General features: G+C 48.3%; 1 protein-coding gene across 9 annotated transcripts in view; it reads right to left on the minus strand.

Moving 5' to 3' along the window:
• Nucleotides 1-347: 347 nt before the first annotated feature.
• The window catches only part of LOC110524078 (nuclear factor 1 A-type), a 175,573-nt gene continuing 151,287 nt past the window's right edge, over nt 348-24,633 (minus strand). For 2 of the 9 annotated variants that reach the window (XM_036977883.1, XM_036977880.1), the window contains 5 exons: nt 16,502-16,680; nt 15,929-15,994; nt 14,131-14,296; nt 13,849-13,940; nt 348-573 (listed from right to left, as the gene is read on the minus strand). In XM_036977883.1, the coding sequence (XP_036833778.1) occupies nt 559-573; nt 13,849-13,940; nt 14,131-14,296; nt 15,929-15,994; nt 16,502-16,680 (518 nt within the window). In that variant the 3' untranslated portion in view covers nt 348-558. The remainder of the gene's footprint in view (nt 574-13,848; nt 13,941-14,130; nt 14,297-15,928; nt 15,995-16,501; nt 16,681-24,633) is intronic. The other 7 variants (XM_036977882.1, XM_036977887.1, XM_036977881.1 and 4 more) reach the window with 6 other exon arrangements.

Raw genomic sequence — 24,633 nt, forward strand, 5'->3', positions numbered from 1 at the left:
CTGTCCCTTTCTCGCCCGCCGGACCCTCTTCAAATTTCGGCTACGACGACGAAAGGTATAGGGAAGCTCTTTGATTTAGTCACATGATTATGCCCCCTCCGTGGCAAAGTGGGGTGGACGAGAAGAAAGAAAAGGAACAAGACGACGTGCACTTTCCCAGGATATATAGGCTGCTAGCTCTCTTCCAATAAACAGTTGAGGTGACTGGTACTATATATGAATATAGGCATATAAACCAACCATGAATGGGGGATATATATGGGCTATATAGATATATAGTGTATCTAGCAGTGAGTAGCTCTCCTCCTGTTTTCTGGGGGGGGGGGGGGGGGGGGGGGGGGGGGGGTTGTTGTAGCCATGCTGATGCTCTAGTCTCTCAGGCGCTGGGGATGAGGAGACGGTGACAGATTGGGGGGGGGGGGGGGGGGGTGTTGGGCTTCTCTCTGTCAGACGTGGGCACGTTTGCGGGGTGTTGGTCGGTTCAGGTCGGGTCGCACTCAGGGGAGAAAGTAGGGGTCCAGCGATCTGTCCAGCGGGCGGCGAGGGGGTCTGGAGTCCTTATCCCAGGTACCACTGCAAAACAGCGAGAAGGAGAGAAGAAGAGCATACATTTCAGATAAAGTTCATTTAAGCAGACAGTAAGTCCTATTGTTATGTCCGAGTCTGATACGTCAGCCCGCGCAGTTCCTTTTTCTCAAGAGTCGTTGCTCTCTCTCTCTCTACTTAGTACCTAGTTGCCATGGTGTTCCTATACTCTCCAGCCAGCCAGTCACATTGTGCCTTCTTCTCTGAACAATTTCAGCCATGAAATTCAGCCATACATGATCAAATAGCAACACCCACTGGATTCTCCAATTACATCAAATGAACTACAGGATAAAATACAAACTCTCCAACCCAAAAATACCTATGAGGTTGATGGTATCCTAAATGAAATTATAAAATATACAGACCACAAATCCCAATTGGCTATACTTAAACTCTTTAACATCATCCTCAACTCTGGCATCTTCCTCAATATTTGGAACAAAGGACTGATCACCCCAATCCACAAAAGTTGAGACAAATTTGACCCAAATAACTACCATGAGACATGCGTCAACAGCAACCTTAGGAAAATCCTCTGTATTATATCATTAACAGCCGACTCGTAAATTTCCTCAGTGCAAACAATGTACTGAACAAATGTCAAATTGGCTTTTTACCAAATTACTGTACGCCAGACCACGTATTCACCCTGCACACCTTAATTGACTAACAGACAAACCAAAACAGAGGTAAAGACTTATCATGCTTTGTTGATTTAAAAAAAAGCTTTCAACTCAATTTGGCATGAAGGCCTGCTATATACATTTATGGAAAGTGGTATTGAGGGAAAAATTGGCATTTTTAAAAAAAAAATTTCCCCGGGGGGGGGGGGGGGGGGGGGAGACAGGGATGCAGCTTAAGCCCCACCCTCTTCAATATAATATATATATATATATTGAAGAGGGTGGGGCTTAAGCTGCATCCATATATATTGAAGAGGCTGGGGCTTAAGCTGCATCCCTGTCTCACCCCCCCGGGGATTATTTTTGTGTGTGCCAATTTTATATATATATATATATATATATATATATATATATATATATATATATATATATATATATATATATATCAATGAATTGGTGAGGGCACTAGAACAGTCTGCAGCACCCAGTCTATTGACGAATACGCTGATTCGGTGTGCGAGTTCATTAGAACTTGCGTTGAAGATGTCGTTCCCATAGCAACGATTAAAACATTCCCTAACCAGAAACCGTGGATTGATGGCAGCATTCGTGTGAAACTGAAAGCGCGAACCACTGCTTTTAATCAGGGCAAGGTGTCTGGTAACATGACCGAATACAAACAGTGCAGCTATTCCCTCCGCAAGGCTATCAAACAAGCTAAGCGCCAGTACAGAGACAAAGTAGAATCTCAATTCAACGGCTCAGACACAAGAGGCATGTGGCAGGGTCTACAGTCAATCACGGACTACAGGAAGAAATCCAGCCCAGTCACGGACCAGGATGTCTTGCTCCCAGGCAGACTAAATAACTTTTTTGCCCGCTTTGAGGACAATACAGTGCCACTGACACGGCCTGCAACGAAAACATGCGGTCTCTCCTTCACTGCAGCCGAGGTGAGTAAGACATTTAAACGTGTTAACCCTCGCAAGGCTGCAGGCCCAGACGGCATCCCCAGCCGCGCCCTCAGAGCATGCGCAGACCAGCTGGCCGGTGTGTTTACGGACATATTCAATCAATCCCTATACCAGTCTGCTGTTCCCACATGCTTCAAGAGGGCCACCATTGTTCCTGTTCCCAAGAAAGCTAAGGTAACTGAGCTAAACGACTACCGCCCCGTAGCACTCACATCCGTCATCATGAAGTGCTTTGAGAGACTAGTCAAGGACCATATCACCTCCACCCTACCTGACACCCTAGACCCACTCCAATTTGCTTACCGCCCAAATAGGTCCACAGACGATGCAATCTCAACCACACTGCACACTGCCCTAACCCATCTGGACAAGAGGAATACCTATGTGAGAATGCTGTTCATCGACTACAGCTCGGCATTCAACACCATAGTACCCTCCAAGCTCGTCATCAAGCTCGAGACCCTGGGTCTCGACCCCGCCCTGTGCAACTGGGTACTGGACTTCCTGACGGGCCGCCCCCAGGTGGTGAGGGTAGGCAACAACATCTCCTCCCCGCTGATCCTCAACACTGGGGCCCCACAAGGGTGCGTTCTGAGCCCTCTCCTGTACTCCCTGTTCACCCACGACTGCGTGGCCACACACGCCTCCAACTCAATCATCAAGTTTGCGGACGACACAACAGTGGTAGGCTTGATTACCAACAACGATGAGACGGCCTACAGGGAGGAGGTGAGGGCCCTCGGAGTGTGGTGTCAGGAAAATAACCTCACACTCAACGTCAACAAAACTAAGGAGATGATTGTGGACTTCAGGAAACAGCAGAGGGAACACCCCCCTATCCACATCGATGGAACAGTAGTGGAGAGGGTAGCAAGTTTTAAGTTCCTCGGCATACACATCACAGACAAACTGAATTGGTCCACTCACACAGACAGCATCGTGAAGAAAGCGCAGCAGCGCCTCTTCAACCTCAGGAGGCTGAAGAAATTCGGCTTGTCACCAAAAGCACTCACAAACTTCTACAGATGCACAATCGAGAGCATCCTGGCGGGCTGTATCACCGCCTGGTATGGCAACTGCACCGCCCTCAACCGTAAGGCTCTCCAGAGGGTAGTGAGGTCTGCACAACGCATCACCGGGGGCAAACTACCTGCCCTCCAGGACACCTACACCACCCGATGTCACAGGAAGGCCATAAAGATCATCAAGGACATCAACCACCCGAGCCACTGCCTGTTCACCCCGCTATCATCCAGAAGGCGAGGTCAGTACAGGTGCATCAAAGCTGGGACCGAGAGACTGAAAAACAGCTTCTATCTCAAGGCCATCAGACTGTTAAACAGCCACCACTAACACTGACACTGACTCAACTCCAGCCACTTTAATAATGGGAATTGATGGGAAATGACGTAAATATATCACTAGCCACTTTAAACAATGCTACCTTATATAAATGTTACTTACCCTACATTATTCATCTCATATGCATACGTATATACTGTACTCTATATCATCGACGGTATCCTTATGTAATACATGTATCACTAGCCACTTTATACTATACTATGCCACTTTGTTTACATACTCATCTCATTTGTACATACTGTACTCGATACCATCTACTGTATCTTGCCTATGCTGCTCTGTACCATCACTCATTCATATATCCTTATGTACATATTCTTTATCCCCTTACACTGTGTACAAGACAGTAGTTTTGGAATTGTTAGTTAGATTACTTGTTATTACTGCATTGTCGGAACTAGAAGCACAAGCATTTCGCTACACTCGCACTAACATCTGCTAACCATGTGTATGTGACAAATAAAATTTGATTTGATTTGATTTGATTTACTAGAAACTGAAGTCAAATGTCTACTGTTTGCTGATGATCTGGTGCTTCTGTCCCCAACCAAGGAGGGCCTACAGCAGCACCTAGATCTTCTGTACATATTCTGTCAGACCTGGGCCCTGACAGTAAATCTTAGTAATACAAAAATAATGGGTGTTCCAAAAAAGGTTCACAAATACAAATTCCATCATCTAGACACCATTGCCCTAGAGCACACAAAAAACTATACATACCTCGGCCTAAACATCAGCACCACAGGTAACTTCCACAAAGCTGTAAAAGTTCTGAGAGACAAGGCAAGAAGGGCCTTCTACCACATCAAAAGGAACAGAAAAAACCCATTGCCCTTTATGGTTGTGAGGTCTGGGGTCCGCTCACCAACCAAGTATTCACAAAATGGGACAAACGCCAAATTGAGTCTCTGCATGCAGAATTCTGCAAAAACTATTCTCTGTGTACAACGTAAAACACCAAATAATGCCTGCAGAGCAGAATTAGGCCGATATCCGTTCAATATCAAAATCCAAAAAAAGAGCCGTTAAATTCTACAACCACCCAAAAGGAAACGATTCCCAAACCTTCCATAACAAAGCCATTACCTACAGATAAATTAACTTGGAGAAGAGCCCCCTAAGCAAGCTGGTCCTGGGGATCTGTTCACAAACACAAACAGACCCCACAGAGCCCCAGGACGGCAGCACAATTAGACCGAACCAAATCATGAGAAAACAAAAAGATAATTACTTGACACATTGGAAAAATTAACAAAAAAAACTGAGCAAACTAGAATGCTATTTGGCCCTAAACAGAGAGTACACAGTGGCAGAAAACTTGACCACTGCGACTGACCCAAAATGAAGGAAATCTTTGACTATGTACAGACTCGGTGAGCATAGCCTTGCTATTGAGAAAGGCACCCGAAAGCAGACCTGACTCTCAAGAGAAGACAGACTATGTGCACACTGGCCACAAAATGAGGTGGAAATGGAGCTGCACTTCCTAAACTCCTGCCAAATGTATGACCATATTAGAGACACATATTTCCCTCTGATTACACAGACCCACAAAGAACACGAAAACAAATCCAATTTTGATCAACTCCCACATCTATTAGGTGAAATTATAGTGTGCCACCACAGCAGCAAGATTGTGACCTGTTGCCACAAGAAAATGGTAACCTGTGAAGAACAAAACACCATTGTAAATATAACCTATATTTATTTATGTTCACTTTTGTACTTGAACTATTTGCACATCCTCACAAAACTGTATATAGACATAATATGACATTTGAAATGTTTAATTGTTTATTCTACTTTTGTTTACTATCTATTTTACTTGCTTTGGCAGTGTAAACATATATTTCCCATGCCAATAAAGCCCCTTAAATTGAATTGAGTGTGTGTATAGTGGTGGTGTTCACATCCTTCAGTGAAATGCCATATTTATTGCTCTCTCCATTGTTCATATTTCCAGTGAGCAAGCGCCCTGACACCTCTCCCTCCGTTCCTCTCTCAACTTCCCTCCTCCCTGCCCCAAGTTGAAGTTCATGCTACCATTAGCAAGACCCGGCCCATGGCTACCTCCCTGTGTATCCCGCTTTCTCCCTCTCTTCCCTCACTCAGCCTCTTTCTCCCTCTCTTCCCTCACTCAGCCTTTTTCTCCCTCTCTTCCCTCACTCAGCCTCTTTCTCCCTCTCTTCCCTCACTCTGCCTCTTTCTCCCTCTCTTCTCTCACTCGGCCTCTTTCTCCCTCTCTTCTCTCACTCGGCCTCTTTCTCCCACTCTTCTCTCACTCTGCCTCTTTCTCCCTCTCTTCCCTCACTCTGCCTCTTTCTCCCTCTCTTCTCTCACTCGGCCTCTTTCTCCCTCTCTTCTCTCACTCTGCCTCTTTCTCCCTCTCTTCCCTCACTCTGCCTCTTTCTCCCTCTCTTCCCTCACTCTGCCTCTTTCTCCCTCTCTTGGCCTCTTTCTCCCTCTTTCTCTTTTCTCCTCACTCCTTCTCTCCTGTCCCGCTGTATTCTGCCTTATCACTGTTCCGTGAGTTCGGAGCAGCCAGACGCTGCCGCAGACACTGTGCTACTGATTCAGAGGGAGCTCACACACACACACACACACACACACACACACACGCACCCATGGAAACAAACCTTGTCTACACCGCTGGTTTCAATGCCCGAAAGCAAACAATATGAGGAAATAACAGACTAGCGTCTCTCCTTTTTGGTTCACTTACACATGTACTCAAAACACAAGGAATGAAATCATCTTGAACATAAAGTATTCCATATAGCAGAAAGAAGCATCAAACTAAGTCATGGGACTAGAGGGGTGAAATGACCCAAGGCTAAAACGAAAGGCCTGGTGTTTCAAATGAAGGCATTGTTTGAGTGTGTGCTTGTGCGTTGTGTATATTATGTGTGTGGTGTCGGTCCTGTGCGTTGTGTGCGAGTCAGTGTGAGTGCTCCTGCACGTTGCTAGCCGCTCTTTTCCTGCCCGCCCAGGCCTGTGAATGTGCTGGCTCGTGACTCGTTGAAATTCTACTGCCGGGCCTGCGCATGCTGCTGCTCGGCGGCAGAGAAGACTGGAAGGTTAGTTTTTAATCAATACAAGTTGCTGACGCTAGGACTTTCTGCCTCGCTCACTTTCTCTCTCTCTTTCTCTCTCTCTCTATCTCTCTCTCTCTCTCTCTCTCTCTCTCTCTTTCTCTCTCTGCAGTGCAGCTCCCTCCCTCCCCCCATCCTTGTCTACTGGTAACTTTCAACCCCCCCCCCCCCCCCCCGACTCCTTTTTCATCTCATCCCTCCTTCACTACTTCCCTCCCGCCCCCCTTCTTCCCCCTGTCCTGGGGAGACGGGCTCTTGCAGACCAGACGGTGTGTGTGTGTGTGGACAGTGGGGTAGTGTTACCACACAGTGGACTGGTGCTGGTAGTTGTGATTTAGAATACAGATACTCAGACACTGTGTCAGGGCACAGTACTACAAGCCTAGAATAAGAGAAAAAGATGGGGACGAAAGAGGGGGAGGGCGAGAGAGGGGAAGGGCGAGAGAGGGGGAGGGCGAGAGAGGGGGAGGACGAGAGAGGGGGAGGGCGAGAGAGGGGGAGATGACGAAAGAAAGCAAGAAACACACACACAAGTAGCAGACGGACACGTTCAATTGATTACCAGTGTGTGTCTTGTTAGTAGAACCAGAGGAAGATGTTATTGGGGACATGTGTTGCTCTGCTAGGCTAGACTGGGGTGGTTGGAGCTGGAACCGGTGCCCTGGGGCTCCACTATAACTCTAACCATTACACTGTGGTGTGTTCCAGTGCCCACAGGAATGCCCACCAGATGCCCGGTGGGGGATGAGCAATACCATGTGTTGTGGGAAATGGCCCTTTGTGACCCCCCCCCCCCCCCCCGTGTGCCACTAGTGACCTCACACACATGGGAAAACACACACATAGGCATGTACACACACACACACACACACACACACAGAGATAGAGGGAATGACCCCTCTGTGCCCGCTGTCCGTCGTGAGGGAGGCAAATAAAAGCAACGTTGTTTTTTATTCGGTGGTCTGACGGAACACAAACTGGTGTTTGTTACAAAGACCAAACTTCAGTCACTCTCTCTTCCCCTCCATCCTTTGCCCTCTCTCTTCCCCTCCATCCTTCGCCCTCTCTCTTCCCCTCCATCCTTCGCCCTCTCTCTTCCCCTCCATCCTTCGCCCTCTCTCTTTCACTCAATCCATGCCCCTCTCTTTCTCCCTTCCGTCTCTCTCCCTCCCTCCCTCCCTCCCTCCCTCCCTCCCTGAATGAGACATAAAACTGTAAAGACACAGACCTGGGTGTTTGGAGAACGACAGCTCTTCTTTTGTGTGGTTACAGCCTGGGTCTAGATTCACACAAAAAAACTTCTCATGCAAAAACGTAAGAAGCTTCTAATGAAAAAATGTGCAAATCGTAAGTGCAATTCCCTACAATATCTTAAGTTTGAATGATTTTCTTCCGAACTTCTGAATTTTTTTCGTACAAATCTTCTTGAGATGTGTGTTGCTAGGCAACCGTTTCAGCTAGCTATCTGGCTAGCAATGGCAATTGCGTTAGCATATTTCATTCTGAGATTACTGTTCTAAAACATGTTATTGTGTTTAAAATAATCAATATCGAAACTTTCAGATTCATTTTGTGAGTGAATTAAACATGTTAAATTGCTTTCATGAGCCTTTTCTCTCACTGCCCTTAGTTTAAATTTTTTTGTTTTATTATTTAACTAGGCAAGTCAGTTAAGAACAAATTCTTATTTACAATGACGGCCTACCCCGGCCAAACCCGGACGACGCTGGGCCAATCGTGCGCCGCCCAATGGGACTCCCAATCACGGCCGGATGTGATACAGCCTGGATTCAAACCAGAGACTGAGAGTGACGCCTCTTGCACTGGGATGCAGTGCCTTAGACCGCTGCGCCACTCGGGAGTCCGGTTTAAGACAAAGGTTTAGCTGTCTTGGAATTAAGAACATTTGCAATAACTTTATTTTCAAGAATCTGACTTCTTCTTAACGTTTTGCTGAAGGAGAAACATAAGAAATAGCACAATAACATTTCCAAGAACCTTTTTGAGGAATAGCAACTTTGCTTAGCTTCCTTCTTAAGTCTGTAGTTAAGGAGAAAATGGCAGTTAAGAAGAAATCTCTTCTTAAGAAGGTTTTTGTGAATCTGTGCCCCTGTTCTTTCTTCAGGACATTCCTTCTACCTCCAATCTGGGGCCTAGATAGATAGAACCAGACCAGTAAAAGTGGTGGTGGTGGTGAGGGCAACTATTTAATAGGAGAGACAGCGAGAAGGGACGACAGAAAGAAAAATGTAAACATTTAAAAGAGAGAGAGAGACCTAGAGTCCCAGGGTTGGAACAGTAAATAACACAGAGGCCCAGGGAGAGAGAAAGGTGGGGATTCCAACCCTCACACTCTAGCTCTGCAGCTGTTTGCTCTGGGGCTGTCTTGTGTGTGTGTGTGTGTGTGTGTGAGCGCGCGCGTATCTGTGTGCGTGACTGAGTGTGTGTGCACAGTACGAAGCTAGCAGCAGGTAACAGACAGCCGCTCTGCGCTCATCTGTCTGGGTGTCCTATCTGAGCGCCTTCAAGGTGAAGCTAGTTTCATATGGATGGGTTGGCGCGCACACACACGCGCAGACTGACACGACACACACACACACACACACACACACACACACACACACACACACACACACACACACACTTCACACTTGAGTCATGGAGTCAAGCGTGGCGCAGTGTGGAGCGAGAGAGAAGCAGAAGAGACAGGGAGTTGGGAGAAAGGACACACACCCGGGGAAAGAGTGTGGTGTGGGATCGTAGCCTGTTCCTTTAAACTCCCTTTCAATGGAACCAGTAATCTCATCACGTGGAGAAGTGCTGACTCAGGCCGCTGGGTAAAGTGCCTGCAGATGAGTGTCATCTCGGAGGAGTTCAGCCTCATGTAATGCAAACCAGCTCCCAGCACCCAGAGTGGTGTGCTTATGAAACCACCTCTCCCTCGCGCCCCACGTCCCTTCCCTCTACCCCTCTATTATTCCACCTCGACCCTCTCCGCCACCAGCCTCCTCTCTGCCAGGCCCGCCATTCTCTCCATCACTGTTTCCATCTCACTCGTTCCACCTCCGTCTTCCCCTCTCTCCATCTCATCCCTTCCCCCCAGCCTCCACATCTCCCTCTACCCATTAATCTCCCCTCTGTCGCCCCTCCCGTCTCTGTCCTTTTCCTCTCCCTCCATCATTTACAGCTCCCTGAGGGATGAGCAGACACTCACCCCGCTGACTTATTTACATGCACACCTATCAGCAACACTGCAACACACTACACCTTACACTATGCCTGCGTTCCAAATGGCACCCTGTTCCCTTTATAGGCCACTACTTTTGACCTATGATACACTACCAGAGTATCCTGCGGGTCTCTTTCAGTGCACACTAGAACCAACACCTCAAACTAGCTGACTATCAGTGAAATGACTAGTATTGTAATGCTTTGTCATTAGCATTATTAGCAGCGTTAGCTATTCCTGGTCTGTGGATGCTGTAATATTAATGCCCCTACAGTTGCATTGATGAGTGATAGGTGGCTGTTTTAGACAAGGTCTGCTTATAAGAATATGCATCAGAATTACTGTGGGAGAGTAGACAGGTCAGAGCATCTCCCCCTGCTGGTTCAACCAGGTCATGACCCCCCCCCCCAAAAAAAAAATCTCTAAATATTTACATAGTGACTCCTAACATGACTTTACACATGACACGCTGATTATGTTTATGGTAGCCCTAAAATAAACAATTTATAGGACGCAAACCTGTAACTTTCATACACATTTATCCCCTCAGTTTAAGTGTAGGGGCAGCCCTTATTAAGACCGGAAAACAGAAAGCTACAGATTACGCCTTTTAATTCGTCCCTCCCAAACGTGTACTAATGTCCTATATTCAGAGAGAAGTGGCTGTGAGGCGACTGTCTCTGTGTGTGTGTGTGTGTGTGTGTGTGTGTGTGTGTGTGTGTGTGTGTGTGTGTGTGTGCCACCACAATGATGCTGGCTGGTGTTTGTGGGCCATCGCAGTAGACTCTTCACTGGGAGCAAATTGACACGAAGTACAAGAGCCTATTAAAGGTCTTATCTGTCTGTTCTGTTCTGCTTGCCCTTTGTATAGAGGGAACTAAAGGACTGGGCAGCCAGGGCTACTGTCTCCGCTGCTTCAATTTACTGCCCCACACACACACACACACACACACACACACACACACACACACACACACACACACACACACAAGACAAAAGGGCTAGGCTTGGCAAACACACACACACCACGGAAAGGGGTCCGCACACAAACGCACACACGTACTTGCAAGCATACTCTCCACATCACGCTGCACACTCCTATATCTCAAACTATAAACTCCTTCCCCGATTGAAAACATTGCTTATGAATCTGAACGTGATCCCAGACCTATCGACACTATGCATGAGGCACTTCATCAACCCACTCCAGTCTATCCAACTACGGATGTGTGTGTGTGTGTGTGTGTCTGTGAATTTTAGCCAGCGTGAAACGTACACAAAGTTTACTTCACCCTTTGTCTCTCCTTTGCAGGGCTGTGTGACTTGTCTGAGGAGTGCCGTTACTATGGGACTGGGGCTGCGTGTGTGTACCAATGTCTTTGTTGGATTAGCCCGGGGGTAAGTGGGTGAGGAGAGGAGGACAAGTGTGTGTGTGTGTGTGTGTGTGTGTGTATGTATGTTGTATATAGGGGGCGTATATGTCTACTCAGGATGACAAGGGGCGGGTCGTGTGTGTCTGGTGTGTGAGAACTGTATGATAGACGGGCAGAGAGCAGGGCATCACGGGGTCCTCAGTGTGGTGCTAAGCACCAGCGGTCTCAGGGGGCAACCAACACTGGCTCCCATGGTAGCCTCCACCCACCCCCCTACACTGCACTGACCCGTGGGCACTGTGCCCATCAAACACACACACACTCTTTATTTGGCTTTTCTTTAACACCTATCCCCCTTCTTTCATTGGTATAGCCTTCATCACCCCCAACCCACTCTCCCAAAAAGCTGCCAATGAGAGAGGGGGAAGGGGGGTAGGAGGTATGGAGAGTGGGCACAGGCACACAAACAACGGCCCCTCAATCAACCGTCCCGACTGTACCCCCCTTTCCGTTTCCATGGTGAGCGGACTGGGAATGTTTACTGTTACAGTCACATCTCTCTCTCTCACTCTCCCTCCATCAATCCCTCCTTCCCTCTATCCCTTTCTCTCTGTCTACAATGGCCGCCATGGGTAACTTTTGTCCTTGGAGCCACAGGGAGGTTTAGAAACTAGGGGCCGAGTGTTGGGTGTGTGTGTGTGAGGGTGTGAGTGAGACAAGTTCCCGCTGTGGGGGTCACACACTTTAATATAGCGAAGCCCTCACTGTCCATCTCGAGCCTTTTTATGTCGGGGGCTTTAATATCGCGGCTCTATCAGACGACCCCCCCCCACAGACAAAATTGACATTGACGGAATGCACGGCAGAGGGAAAATGGCCGCTTGCACATAGAGCCGCTGGTAGTCCAGAGGCGCCGCCTCAACGGGCATTTCTATGGGCATCTGAAGAACAGAGAGATTGCAACAGCGCTACTGCTGTGGCGAGAGAGCCTAGCTCTGCCTGTTAATGTAGAAGTCAATGAGAATATCCTTTTCTACTTTTAGCAGGCCCTTTGTCCTTCCGCATTAAAACAGGTTATTTATTAGATAAGACAACTGTGTCCACTTAAGATTCCATGGCTCTTATGGTAAGAGTAGGGGAGTTAAAACCAGTGTCCCATACCATCATGACCACCTAATCATCACCAAGTGCGCTGAGCTTTCTGGCGAAAAATGGCGTCCTGAATACATACTCAAACAATGGCTCACAAACACCCAGATGGGGAGTGTGTGTGTGTGTGCACGTGTGGGTATGCGTGTGCTCGAGAAACAGGCCTCAGAGTCCCAGTCCTCAGTGCCAGGCCAAATTAATAATGCGCAGAGCGCCGGATTGGCAGGCCTGAGCAAACACAGATAGATGTGCAGATTGGGCTGGAGGCTTAGTGGATAACCCCAGTGGGACAAGGAGAGAGCGAGGGAGAGAGGTAAGAAATGACAGAAAGAAAAAGAAAGAGAGGAGGGAGAGAGAGAGAGAGAGAGAGAGAGAGAGAGAGAGAGAGAGAGAGAGAGAGAGAGAGAGAGAGAGAGAGAGAGGGGCCAGGATGAATAAATAGATAAATAAATAAACACAAACAATAAATAACAGCAGCAGCCACTCGGCTAACCTCCCTCCCTCCCCTCCCCTCCCTCCCTCCCTCTCTCCCACCCTCCTTTCTGGCAGTTGTGACAAACACCTGCCTCCACTCTCCCAGGGGGAAGTGTGTGTCTTGCGGCCTGTGACAGAGTCAATAAATCGACGGCCCCACTCGCTGAGGGCCGCAGACTCGCCGCTTTGACACACACACACACACACGTCATCATTCCTTCACTTCTCTTCACCTCTCCACCCTCTCTTCCCATCCCGCCTTCCTTTTCTCTGGCAGTGAGTCTGTCCTCTGTGGGCTGGTTGTCTGGCTGGATGTAACTTGGCTGATGCACGGTCTCTTGTGGACTGTAAGAGCTGGTTTCTCAGTTATGGTGCTGGAGCTGGTTAAGTCACGGCACATACTGGTCTGTCTGGTTTGTGTGTACTGAGATATGATGGTATGTGAGTGCAGAAAACTGGTTTCAGTGTACTAGTGTGTAGTGATGCGAACTACTGTGTAGTGGTGTGTAGTAGTGTGCAGGGGTGTGAACTAGTGTGTGCTAGCGTGTAGTGACGTTTAGTAGTGTGTAGTGAGGTGAACTAGTGTGTCGTGATGTGTACTAGTGTGCAGGGGTGTGAACTAGTGTGTAGTGCTCTGTGTGTGTGAGTATGTGTGTGTGTGTGTGTGTGTGTGTGTGTGTGCAGTGGTCAATGATTAGAGAGGGGGTCTCAGTCAGTGCCACACCAATTGCAAACACCATAAATCACCTCTGGAATAGGTCCCTGTCCAGCCTAGACACTACTACTGGAACACACACACACACACACTCACAAACACACACGCACACACTAGTCACCAAGTGTTAGCTTATCACACAGCTCCCTTGTGAACAGAAGCTACAGTATGTCGTGTGTGTGTAGCAGACTCCGGGGAAACAGAGGACTCTCTTTCCCAGCAGACGGGGACAGTAGCCGTACAACACTGTAGGGTATGTGGCTCACCTGGGGCTGCTGAGGGATATTTACAAAGCTGGGGTCTCGGGGGCCCACACTGACGAAGCGCTGGGCTGGGGACGTGCTCGGTGTGGAGTAGGCTGCAACGGGTCAGAAAGGGAGAGAAAGTCATGCCTCGGTCATCCATTGAGATAGAGAAGGTGAGTGCTCGCTAATTCCAAAAGGAGGATGTCAACCCAAGTAGCCAGGTGATACGTCTGTGTGTGTGTGTGTGTGTGTGTGTGTGTGTGTGTGTGTGTGTAGGTGTGTTTGTGTCCAGTGTCCACTCACTTGGCGAGGTGGGGGAGTTGCCCCCTCCCTCGGTGGAGGTGGATGGTGGTTTGGAGTCTGGCACAGGCAGGGGTACGGGCCGCGCCATAGGGGGCGGGGGTGGAGGGGGCAGCATGGGGGTGGGCAGGAATGGGTTGTGGACCTTCCCCTGACTGCTTCCGTTGGGCTGAAAGAGAGAGAGAGATATAGAGATATATATATGTATAGAGAGAGAGAGAGAGAGAGAGAGAGAGAGAGAGAGAGAGAGAGAGAGAGAGAGAGAGAGAGAGAGAGAGAGAAAGGCGGGGGGGTAGAGAAAGCGAGACAGAGGGAGACAGAGAATACAAAGTAAAAACCAAGCAACATTGCACCTTCAAAACCTGGACCCAACACAAACATACTCACACACACACACACACACACACACACACACACACACACACACACACACACACACACACACACACACACACACACACACACACCAAACACACACCAAACACACACCAAACACACACCAAACACACACCAAACACACGCGTGCAAGCCTCCCAACAGGTCAGTGCTGTAACCTGTTACGGTATCACTATCAGAGTATTGGTCCTGCTTGTCCTCTAAACAGGCCCTTTGTGTGTGTGTGTGTGTGTGTGTGTGTGTGTGCACGTTCCACGGAGGACACGCGCACATTAAAGCGCTTCTTTGCGAGACACTGCTCAGCAATTTTCCCTGCTCCTGGTCATAAAGAATTCTGCTGCTGTGCGCACTTTGCCGTTGATAATCTATTACCAAAACAGTGTGCTGGGGCTAACTCTCCCTCTCTCTCTCCATCCCTCTCGCGCTCTCTGAAGCATCAGGGCTAACTCCTCCACTCTCCCTCTTTCTCCTCACAGCCTCTCTATCCCTCTACCCCCCCCCCTCTCTCCATGTCTCTCTTCCCACTCTCTTTCCTCTCTCTCTCCCTCTTAATCTATCCATCCCTCTTTCTCTCACTCTCTCCACCTCCTCCTATCCCGCTGTCTCTTGTTGTAGTGTCGGGGCCAGGCTGGAGACAGCAGGTTGTAAGGTCAGCTACCGTGCACTCCAGATTTATGCCTGGAAGGAAGTCACACCGGTGTGTGTGTGTGTGTGTGGGTCTATGCGCGTGTGCAATAGAGACAGCTGTAAATCAGCCAGCCACTTGTATCAGATACGCTAAGTCGTTTGATATAGAATCCCGCGTCATGTTCAGATCTGATCGAGAACGATTCTGTTGCTCTGTTTTGGTGATTGAATTACTATGAAAAGGGCCAGGTAAGACGGTTAATTGATGGTATTGGATATGTGTCTACCCTTTCCTTTACTGCTATTCAAAGCTAGAAGTTAGTCACGTACTGAGATTGTCGTCACGGCTCACTAAACCTTTACACACACAGTGCTGTTCTCTCTCTCTCTCTGTGTGTGTGTGTGTATGTGTGTGTGTGTGAGAGAGTGTGTCTCGCAGTGTGTGTGTGTGTGTGTGTGTGTGTGTGTGTGTGTGTGTGTGTGTGTGTGAGAGAGAGAGTGTGTCTCGCAGTGTGTGTGTGTATTGTGGGCAGGAGTACACGGAGAGATGGATTCAGATTAAATGGGCGAATGAAAAGTGTGCATGGGGAAACTGGCCTGGGTATTGATTCAGTGTCTAGACAGAAATATATCAACTATCTAACTGCAGACATCGAGTCAAACCCCCCCCCCCCCCCCCCAGATACAGACACACACACACACACACACCCACCCACACAAACGCATTCCCACGCAAGTACATATACACACATACAGGCATACGCACGCACACACACACCTCCACTGCAGTGCTCTCTCTTCGACCACTTGTACAGTATTTCCCCCATGGTATTTCTGCATACTTCTAACAGAGAAAAAAATCCCCCATTAGTGTATATATATATATATGTGTGTGTGTGTGTGAATGGACCAGCATGAATGTAGAGCACTATAGAGGGAGAAAGAAAACGACAGAAGAATTTAAACAGAAGAATCCAAAAAAAAGAAGCAAGAGGCATCGAACAAGTAACGCATCCCAAATGACACCCTAATCCCTATGGGCCCTGGTCAAAATTAGTGCACTATTTAGGGCAGGGGTAGCTAACCCTGTTCCTGGAGTGCCGCAGGTACTGCAGGATTGTGTTCCAACTAGACACCACACCTGACCAACTGAGCTAACTGATCAGTTCAGTGGTTTGCCTAAATTCAACACACCTGGTCTTCCAGGTCGGTTCAATAAAAATAAACAAAGTGCCCGCGGCCCCTCCAGGGCCAGGGTTGCCTACCCCTGGTATAGGGAATAAGGTGCCATTTGGGACACAACCTAGGTGTTTGTGGTATGTATGTACTGTAGAAGGCTCCTTGTTCTTACGTTAAGGAAGCCCACCTGTCCTCCCTGCTGGCCAGAGTCGGGGCAGACAAGTTGGACAAACTCCTTGAGGCTCTCCTGGGGGTGGTAACGGATGGCCGGGTGGGAGAAGTAGGAGCCGGGCTGCTGGATGATGGGCGACGTGGGGAAGTGGAGGCTCGACGGCGTGGCGTGGGGACTCGCTGTGGGCGGAGAGGTGGGGGGGGGGGGGGGGGGGGGGGGAGAGATAGCAAGTTTGTCATGTCAGTCAATAAGAGAGAGAGAGAGAGAGAGACAGAGAGAGAGAGAGAGAGAGAGAGAGAGAGAGAGAGAGAGAGAGAGAAAGAGAGAGTGTGTCTGGTTAGGGAGTAGGCTAGAGATATGGGAGGATGGAGGAGAGAAGGTGACATCATCTATCACGGTGGGGCGCCATGCACCACAGTTTGTCACACACCATTTAGAATGTCACTTAATACCATACATGTTCCGCACATCAACACACTCACATCCAGACACACCCACATAATCACACCCAGTAATTCCCAAACAAACAAACAAACGCCAAGGCACAAACACAAGCTGGGCTGTGCGTGTGTGTGTGTGACAGGCCTTTTTGACGTGGTGGTGACAGAGGGCAGGCGGCCCACGGTGCAGATGACAAGACGTCTACGGACCACAATGCCCCTCACTGTCTATCAAAAGGGAGGCGGGCCCTCCATGATTCAACCAAAGGCATACTTTGGCCCGCATTCCTTCACTCTCGCACAAGGGGAAAATGTGGTAACCGTTTTCTTGACACTTCTAAACATGATATTTGTCACAAATTGGTATACAGTCATTGTAATTAGGCAATGACACTTAGTGACATTTGTGATGTCCGCTGATGACATTTGACTTTGCACTGTGTCACAACAGAAGTGTCGAGAGCAATGAGTCTGGAGGTGAGTCTGGAGCCTGGAGGTGTTGTGTCACCGATGACACAATTAAACATTTCCATCCTCTTAACTTCCAAATCTGTGTTTGTGTGAGCATGAGTATGCGTGAACACGTGTGTGTGTGTGTGTGTGAGACGTCTGCATGTGAGTGAGAGTCTGTGTGAGAGTGAACGCAAGCATGTGTGTTTGTGTGTGTGTGTGTGTGTGTGTGTGTGTGTGTGAATCCTGCGTGTGTCTGTAAGAGTGTGACCGCATGTAAGGTTTGTGTGTGTGTGTGTGTTGATCTGCGTGTGTGTGTGAGATTCAATGCAAGTGTGCACGCGGGCTCAATTAATCGACGGGCACAGGTCTGCACCTGTCCTCCACCCGGATCCCGTGGTATAACTGACAGTGCTGTAATGGATCGAGGCTTATTAAGTATTTAATTGTAACCAACACAATCTAATTAGGCTGCTCTTAATAGAGGTAATATTCAGTTATTGGTTATTAGTATAATGCCTGGCTGGGACGTGCAACGGCGGGGGAGAGAGAGGGGGTCTTTAAGCCTGTGATGTATTACTGCTGGGTCTCTTAATAAGACTCGCTCTCTCTCAGCCACTCTGCCCATATCAGAGAGATAGAGATAGAGAGAGAGAGAGAGAGAGAGAGAGAGAGAGAGAGAGAGAGAGAGAGAGAGAGAGAGAGAGAGAGAGAGAGAGATGGTAAACAGAGAGAGAGGGAAAGAGAGAGAACGTACAGCAATTACAGAGACAGTAGGATAAAGAGAGATGGTTAACTAAGAAAGAGAGATGGTAAACTTAGTGCGAGAGAGAGAAAGAAAGAGAGGGAGAGAGAGGGCAGGGGGAGAAGCAGGGATCGTACAGCTATCGGAGGGAGAGAGAGAGAGAGAGATGGTAAGCTGATACTACATAAACATTGTTAAAGCCACAGCTCCCTGCTGCATTAATTCACTTAACTTTGCCGTGATTTATGGCTCTGTCAATAGAGGCTGACTGGAAACTGGGGGGACGCTCCCCCTCCGCCATGCCGCTATGTGGCCATTGTGTTTACAGTAATAATAGAATGGACCGTGGCTCTCTCTGGGTGCATCCCAAACGGCACCCTATTCCATACTTACAGCCTCAATCGAGTCTGACAGGAAACTGGACCCTGGGCAAATATAGTGCACTACATAGTGGATAGGGTGCCATTTGGGAAGAAAACTCCATGCCCTTCCTCTATCACTTTCCAGCCTAAGAGGCTGAAAGACACAGAACCCCTCCTTTTCTCTTTTTGGCGTGCCCCGTCTTTTCATATTCCTGCCTTTTGTCTGGGGGGCTGGAATGTTGGACTTTTGAAGTGAGGGGTGGGGTCAGCGGGGGTGAGGGGTGGAGAGACCCTCGCTGTGCACTCCCTGGCTGCGCGAGCACACACACACACACACACACACACACACACACACACACACACGGACATAATGAGCATGAGCATGTGCATGTGCGTGCACACAGGCGGAAGAGTGGAGTGTCCAGACTCTACAATTGAATTAGCCTTGCTGTGCTGTGTGCTGAGGCAATGCTGCAGAAGCTGCAGGCAGGAGACAGAACCACACTGACCTCACAGAGGCAGACACACCCATTCACAGGCTGACTCAGTCACTCCCCCTCCTCCCTCTCTCTCCCTCTCTCACAGACACACTCTCTGTCCCTGTCATCCTCTTGCTCTCTCACTCTATGCCCTCAGGCACCGCTCTCTTTCAGACACCTCTCTCCTGTCCCATTCCCACCCTCTCTCTACCCCCGACTCCTCTTTCCAGCTCACTGGTCTGAGACCTGTTCTCTGGCTCATGGCAATAGGCCATTGCTGAGCCTCCTCACAGACAGGGCAGTACTGGGTACAGTAACCCAGCAGCGCAAAGAGATCCTTTTATCGCCACAGCCTAATTGACAAAACTTAAGTATTGCCAATTTTAATGTTGGCTGCATTCAAGGCAATGGCACTTACAAATGGAGATCCTTCAAACACCCTCAAACAAGGAAAATGATCCCAATCAAAGGTGTAGACACGTGCTCCACTGAGGCAGTTACTTATCTTCTCATTCTTCCTTGTGGTAAAAAAATGATGTGGGTAAAACGAAGCCCAAACTAAAAGTAAGAATCTCGGAGCATCGTAGCACCATTCGGTGCAAGGACTCGACGTACCCAGTCGAGGCCCACTTTTTGGAAGCGAATCCCTCTACTTCGTCCCTACCTTATATATCGGCATCGAGCACGTCACCCTCCCTAGGAGAGGGGGTAACCTTGACAATTTATTGTTAAAAACGAGAGGCTGCCTGGATCTTTCATTTAAAGACCTTTGCTCCATTCGATCTCAACGTAGACTTTGATCTGAATCCATTCTTGCGATTATTGTGATTTTGCCGTTCATTGTAAATGTTTATAGGCCTATGTAGCCAAATGGTATCTATGATCGTACGCTATCCATTCATGCTTTTTATATACACTCCCAGTCAAAGGATTTAGAACACCTTACTTAATCATTCCAAGGTTTTTCTTTATTTGACTAGTTTCTACATTGTAGAATAATAGTGAAGACATTAAAACTATGAAATAACATATGGAATCATGTAGTAATCCAAAAAGTGTTAAACAAATCCAAATGTAAAGTTGAATTCGGAAGTTTACATACACCTTAGCCAAATACATTTAAACTCAGTTTTCCACAATTCCTGACATTTAATCTTAGTAAAAATTCCCTGCCTTAGGTCAGGTAGGATCACCACTTTATTTTAAGAATGTGAAATGTCAGAATAATAGTAGAGATAATGATTTATTTCAGCTTTTATTTCTTTCATCACATTCCCAGTGGGTCAGAAGTTTACATACACTCAATTAGTATTTGGTAGCATTGCCATTAAATTGTTTCTGGTAGCCTTCCACAAGCTTCCCACAATAAGTTGGGTGAATTTTGGTCCATTACTCCTGACAGAGATGGTGTAACTGAGTCAGGTTTGTCAGGCCTCCTTGCTTGCACACGCTTTTTCAGTTCTGCCCACATATTTTCTATGGGATTGAGGTCAGGGCTTTGTGTTGGACACTCCAATACCTTGACTTTGTTGTCCTTAAGCCATTTTGCCACAACTTTGGAAGTATGCTTGGTATCATTGCCCATTTGGAAGACCCATTTGCGACCAAGCTTTAACTTCCTGACTGATGTCTTGAGATGTTGCTTCAATATATCCACATAATTCTCCTTCCTCGTGATGCCATCTATTTTGTGAAGTGCGCCAGTCCCTCTTGCAGAAAAGCACCCCCACAACATGATGCTGCCACCCCCATGCTTCACAGTTGGGATGTGTTCTTCGGCTTGCAAGTCTCCCCCTTTTTCCTTTTAGACCAGAGGACATTTCTCTAAAAAGTAACATTTTTGTCCCCATGTGCAGCTGCAAACCGTAGTCTGGCATTTTTATTGCTTCTGACCCACTGGAATTGTGATACAGTGAATTATAAGTGAAAACATCTGTCTGTAAACAATTGTTGGAAAAATGACTTGTGTCATGCACAAAATAGATGTGTTGCCCGACTTGCCAAAACTATAGTTTCTTAACAAGAAATTTGTGGAGTGGTCGAAAAACGAGTTTTAATGACCCCAACATAAGTGTATGTAGACTTCCGACTTGAACTCTATTTTATATTTGAAATGCTTCAAAGTAGCCACCGTTTGCCTTGATGTCAGCTTTGCACACAGCTTTGCACACTGGCGAGTCGGGCTCGTAAAATGTGGACGAGTCACTCTCTAGTTAGCGCCTGACAAGTGTGCTAATAAAACACCCCGTCACACTTGCAGTCGTACACGCACAGGCACAGACAAACTTGACACGTGCACACGCACACACAACTCAAGGAGGTACTATGTCCCCCATTAGAATCATAATCAATCATTGGTGTTTTTATACCTCCCGCTCGTCACAACGTTAGCTAGCGAGGCAGATTGTCTAAGTAGACTACCATTGACGGGTGTCACTTATGGCTGTGTCCAAAATGCCCTTAAATGGGATCTGGTCAAAATAAGTAGTGCAGTATGTAGGGAATAGGGTGCAATTTTGGATGCACCCTTAGTCTCTGGATCACCGCCACTTATCATCGTTTACCCCGTCCAGTATATGGCCGTAGAGTCTGAGTGATTGACCGCTGTCTCTCTGGCCACTGACCAGCTCCTGTCCCACTGTGCCGACCGGCTTGGGCCGGTCCAAGAGGGGTCCGCCAATGTCCATTACACAAATGGCCAGCGTCAATTAGGAATCATTATTTATTTCTGGGGGAGACTAAACTTAAGTGTTCGAGAACGATTTCCAATTACTTAAATAGCCTTGCTCACATGTTATGTTCCTCATTTATGCTCTGATGAATATTTTCCAGGGGAGAAGTTGTGAGTAAACTAAGTTTGGCGCCCATGTCCCAGCTTGTCAACTAATGAGCCCACAAAGGCTTTTAGCATGCGGAGGGTGGCTGCTACTCTACCCCTTAAACCCATCTTTACTGCATTTACTCCCCTCTTGACATCCGGGGGTCACACTACCGATCCTGGGGGACCGCTAGCCTGGTTAATACCCAACTGAATGCTGTACTCACCATTACCTCGTCAGCGCAACATTCAGTCTGCTTTAAAACGGGTTAGGGGAGCCCTGTCAATACTTCTTGTCATTCCCATCAATCACCTCATATCTGAATTGTCCATACGGAACAAAAATGTTTTGTGAGCTGAAATAAAAGATCCCGGAAATGTTCCATACGCACAAAAAGCTTATTTCTCTCTAATTTTGTGCACACGTCTCTACAGCCCTGTTAGTGAGCATTCGCCCTGTTATGACACTGCTGATCTGAAAAGACTCCACAGGTGGTAAAGGAGAAATTGGGGTAACAGTGTTAAGGCCTGTTAGAGGGGTGGGTGGAGTAACATGCCGCTACTACAGAGAAGGATGTATTCCTGACAGCAGACACAGCACAGCTCATAACTCCCTGAATGAGCTCCCTCTTCTCTTCTCTCCCTCTCCGGGGTTTATTTGGGCTTCGCCTCGTGAGCGATGTGTCACATTGTGCTGAAGGTGTACTAACGCCACATTGTTGGGACAATGGGGAGGATATCAAATATGTTGAAGCAGCTGATATGCTGCTAGCCTGCTAGTACGCTAACTATGGGCTCTGTAGCCCCGTGCCCCCATCCTCATCCATTCAACTCCGAGGGGACTAGCTGTAGCTTGGAGGGGAGGGCGAGGAGGTAGGGAACAGCATCCCCAGCAGGGTCTCTGAGGGCCTTTCACTGGGGCTCTAAGCGAGGCCTGTTAGCTGTGACTTTAACGCATCATTATGGAGGAGAGATGAAAGTGGGGCTGGATGGACAGCAGGTCCTCCCCACACGCGCCCAGTGGGTGGGCCTGTAGCTAATCTGGAGGGGGTCCAGGGGCATCGCCCCCCCCCACCCCGGGTCAAATATGTAAATTATCATGACGTGGGAGGGGACGGAATAAGACGGGAAGCTGGCTAAGGCTTCAGACAGCTGGCGGGAGATGGAGGGAGGGAAAGAAGGAGATATGGAGGGAGGGAGGGAGGGAGGGAGGGAGGGAGGGAGGGAGGGAGGGAGGGAGGGAGGGAGGGAGGGAGGGAGGGAGGGAGGGAGGGAGGGAGGGAGGGAAAGAAAGAAGGAGAGATGAAGGAAGGAGGGAGGGAGGGAGGGAGGGAGGGAGGGAGGGAGGGAGGGAGGGAGGGAGGGAGGGAAGGAGGGAGGGAGGGAGGGAGGGAGGGAGGGAGGGAGGGAGGGAGGGAGGGAGGGAGGGAGGGAGGGAGGGAGGGAGGGAGGGAGGGAGGGAGGGAAAGAAAGAAAGAGAAATGGAGGGAGGGAGGGAGGGAGGGAGGGAGGGAGGGAGGGAGGGAGGGAGGGAGGGAGGGAGGGAGGGAGGGAGGGAGGGAAAGAAGGAGGGAGGGAGGGAGCAGTGGGCTCCATTGTGGTCTGGGCCTACATGTGGTGCTGCATGGCCAATAGAAAAGTGCTACGGATTAGTTCCACTTTGCAAATTGAATTGGTTCGGTGGCTTTTTCTTCCCCCACCTACCACTTTGTTCTATTTAACCCCACTGCCAACTTCTAGTTGAAAAATATATTATACACTGAGCGTACAAACATTAAGAACACCTGTAAACAGTGACCGGTAGCAGGAATATATAAAATACTAGTAATATTCTAGTGGTAATACACTGAGTATACCAAACACTAAGAACACCTTCCTAATATTGAGTTCCAGAACAGCCTCAATTTGTCGGGGCATGGACTCTACAAGGTGTGGAAAGCTTTCCACAGGGATGCTGAAAAAAAAAATGATACAAAAAAAAAATCCCTCCCTTATTATGACTGAGAAGGGTGGTTTTCACTTGGAGAGATATCAACAGGTGGCTGTGTGTGTGTGTGTGTGTGTGTGTGTGCGAACCCGTGGGAGGAGGCTGCTGAAGAGAATGCAGAGGGAGACAACGAAAGAAGACCGTTTTAATAGCCCTTTTGAAGACGAGAAGTCAAGCTAACGAACCGTGCGGCTCGCGAGTCTTTGTTTGCCAAATTGTGGCGCCCTGTGACGACACCTACGTCTCGCGGCTCAACGGGTTCGGCTAACGTTTCAAAAGGAACGTGGGGCGTGAAGAGGGCGCTCCAACTATGATAAATCAATTACAGATGAGATTGGTACAACAGGGCGGTTAAAGTCAACCAAACAGACATGACAACCGGCTCGACTTATGAAGATGAATGAACCCCACCATTTTGGCCTTTTATGTGAGCGTAGAACACAACATCCTAAATGTGACAGTTATACTACTTACTGACACAAATTAATCCCCCCCAAGCCTCAACCTTTAAGCCCCAGTGGGTTTTAACATTTTTTTTAGGTCAAAATATTATGGACATCAAGCCTGTAGTAATCCCCCCCCCCCCCCCCACTGCAGATGGAAGACATCAACGAAACAGTGGTGTGTGTGTGCTTGTGACGACTACCTTCTCTCAGACAGACAGTGACGACAAGCTAGCTAGCTGCTTGACAACACAGAGAGCTCAAAGCGCTCACTTCACTGTCGATGGATGGTCTTCCTAACGTGTTCCACATTAACCAGTTATCTGCACCGAGCTTTGCAGGGAGTACGAACAAAAGGGGCGACCCGTTGAAAAATAAGAATAAATAAAATGGTGAATTTAAAAAAGA

Source organism: Oncorhynchus mykiss, chromosome 5, assembly GCF_013265735.2.
Source record: "Oncorhynchus mykiss isolate Arlee chromosome 5, USDA_OmykA_1.1, whole genome shotgun sequence".
NCBI lineage: Eukaryota > Metazoa > Chordata > Actinopteri > Salmoniformes > Salmonidae > Oncorhynchus > Oncorhynchus mykiss.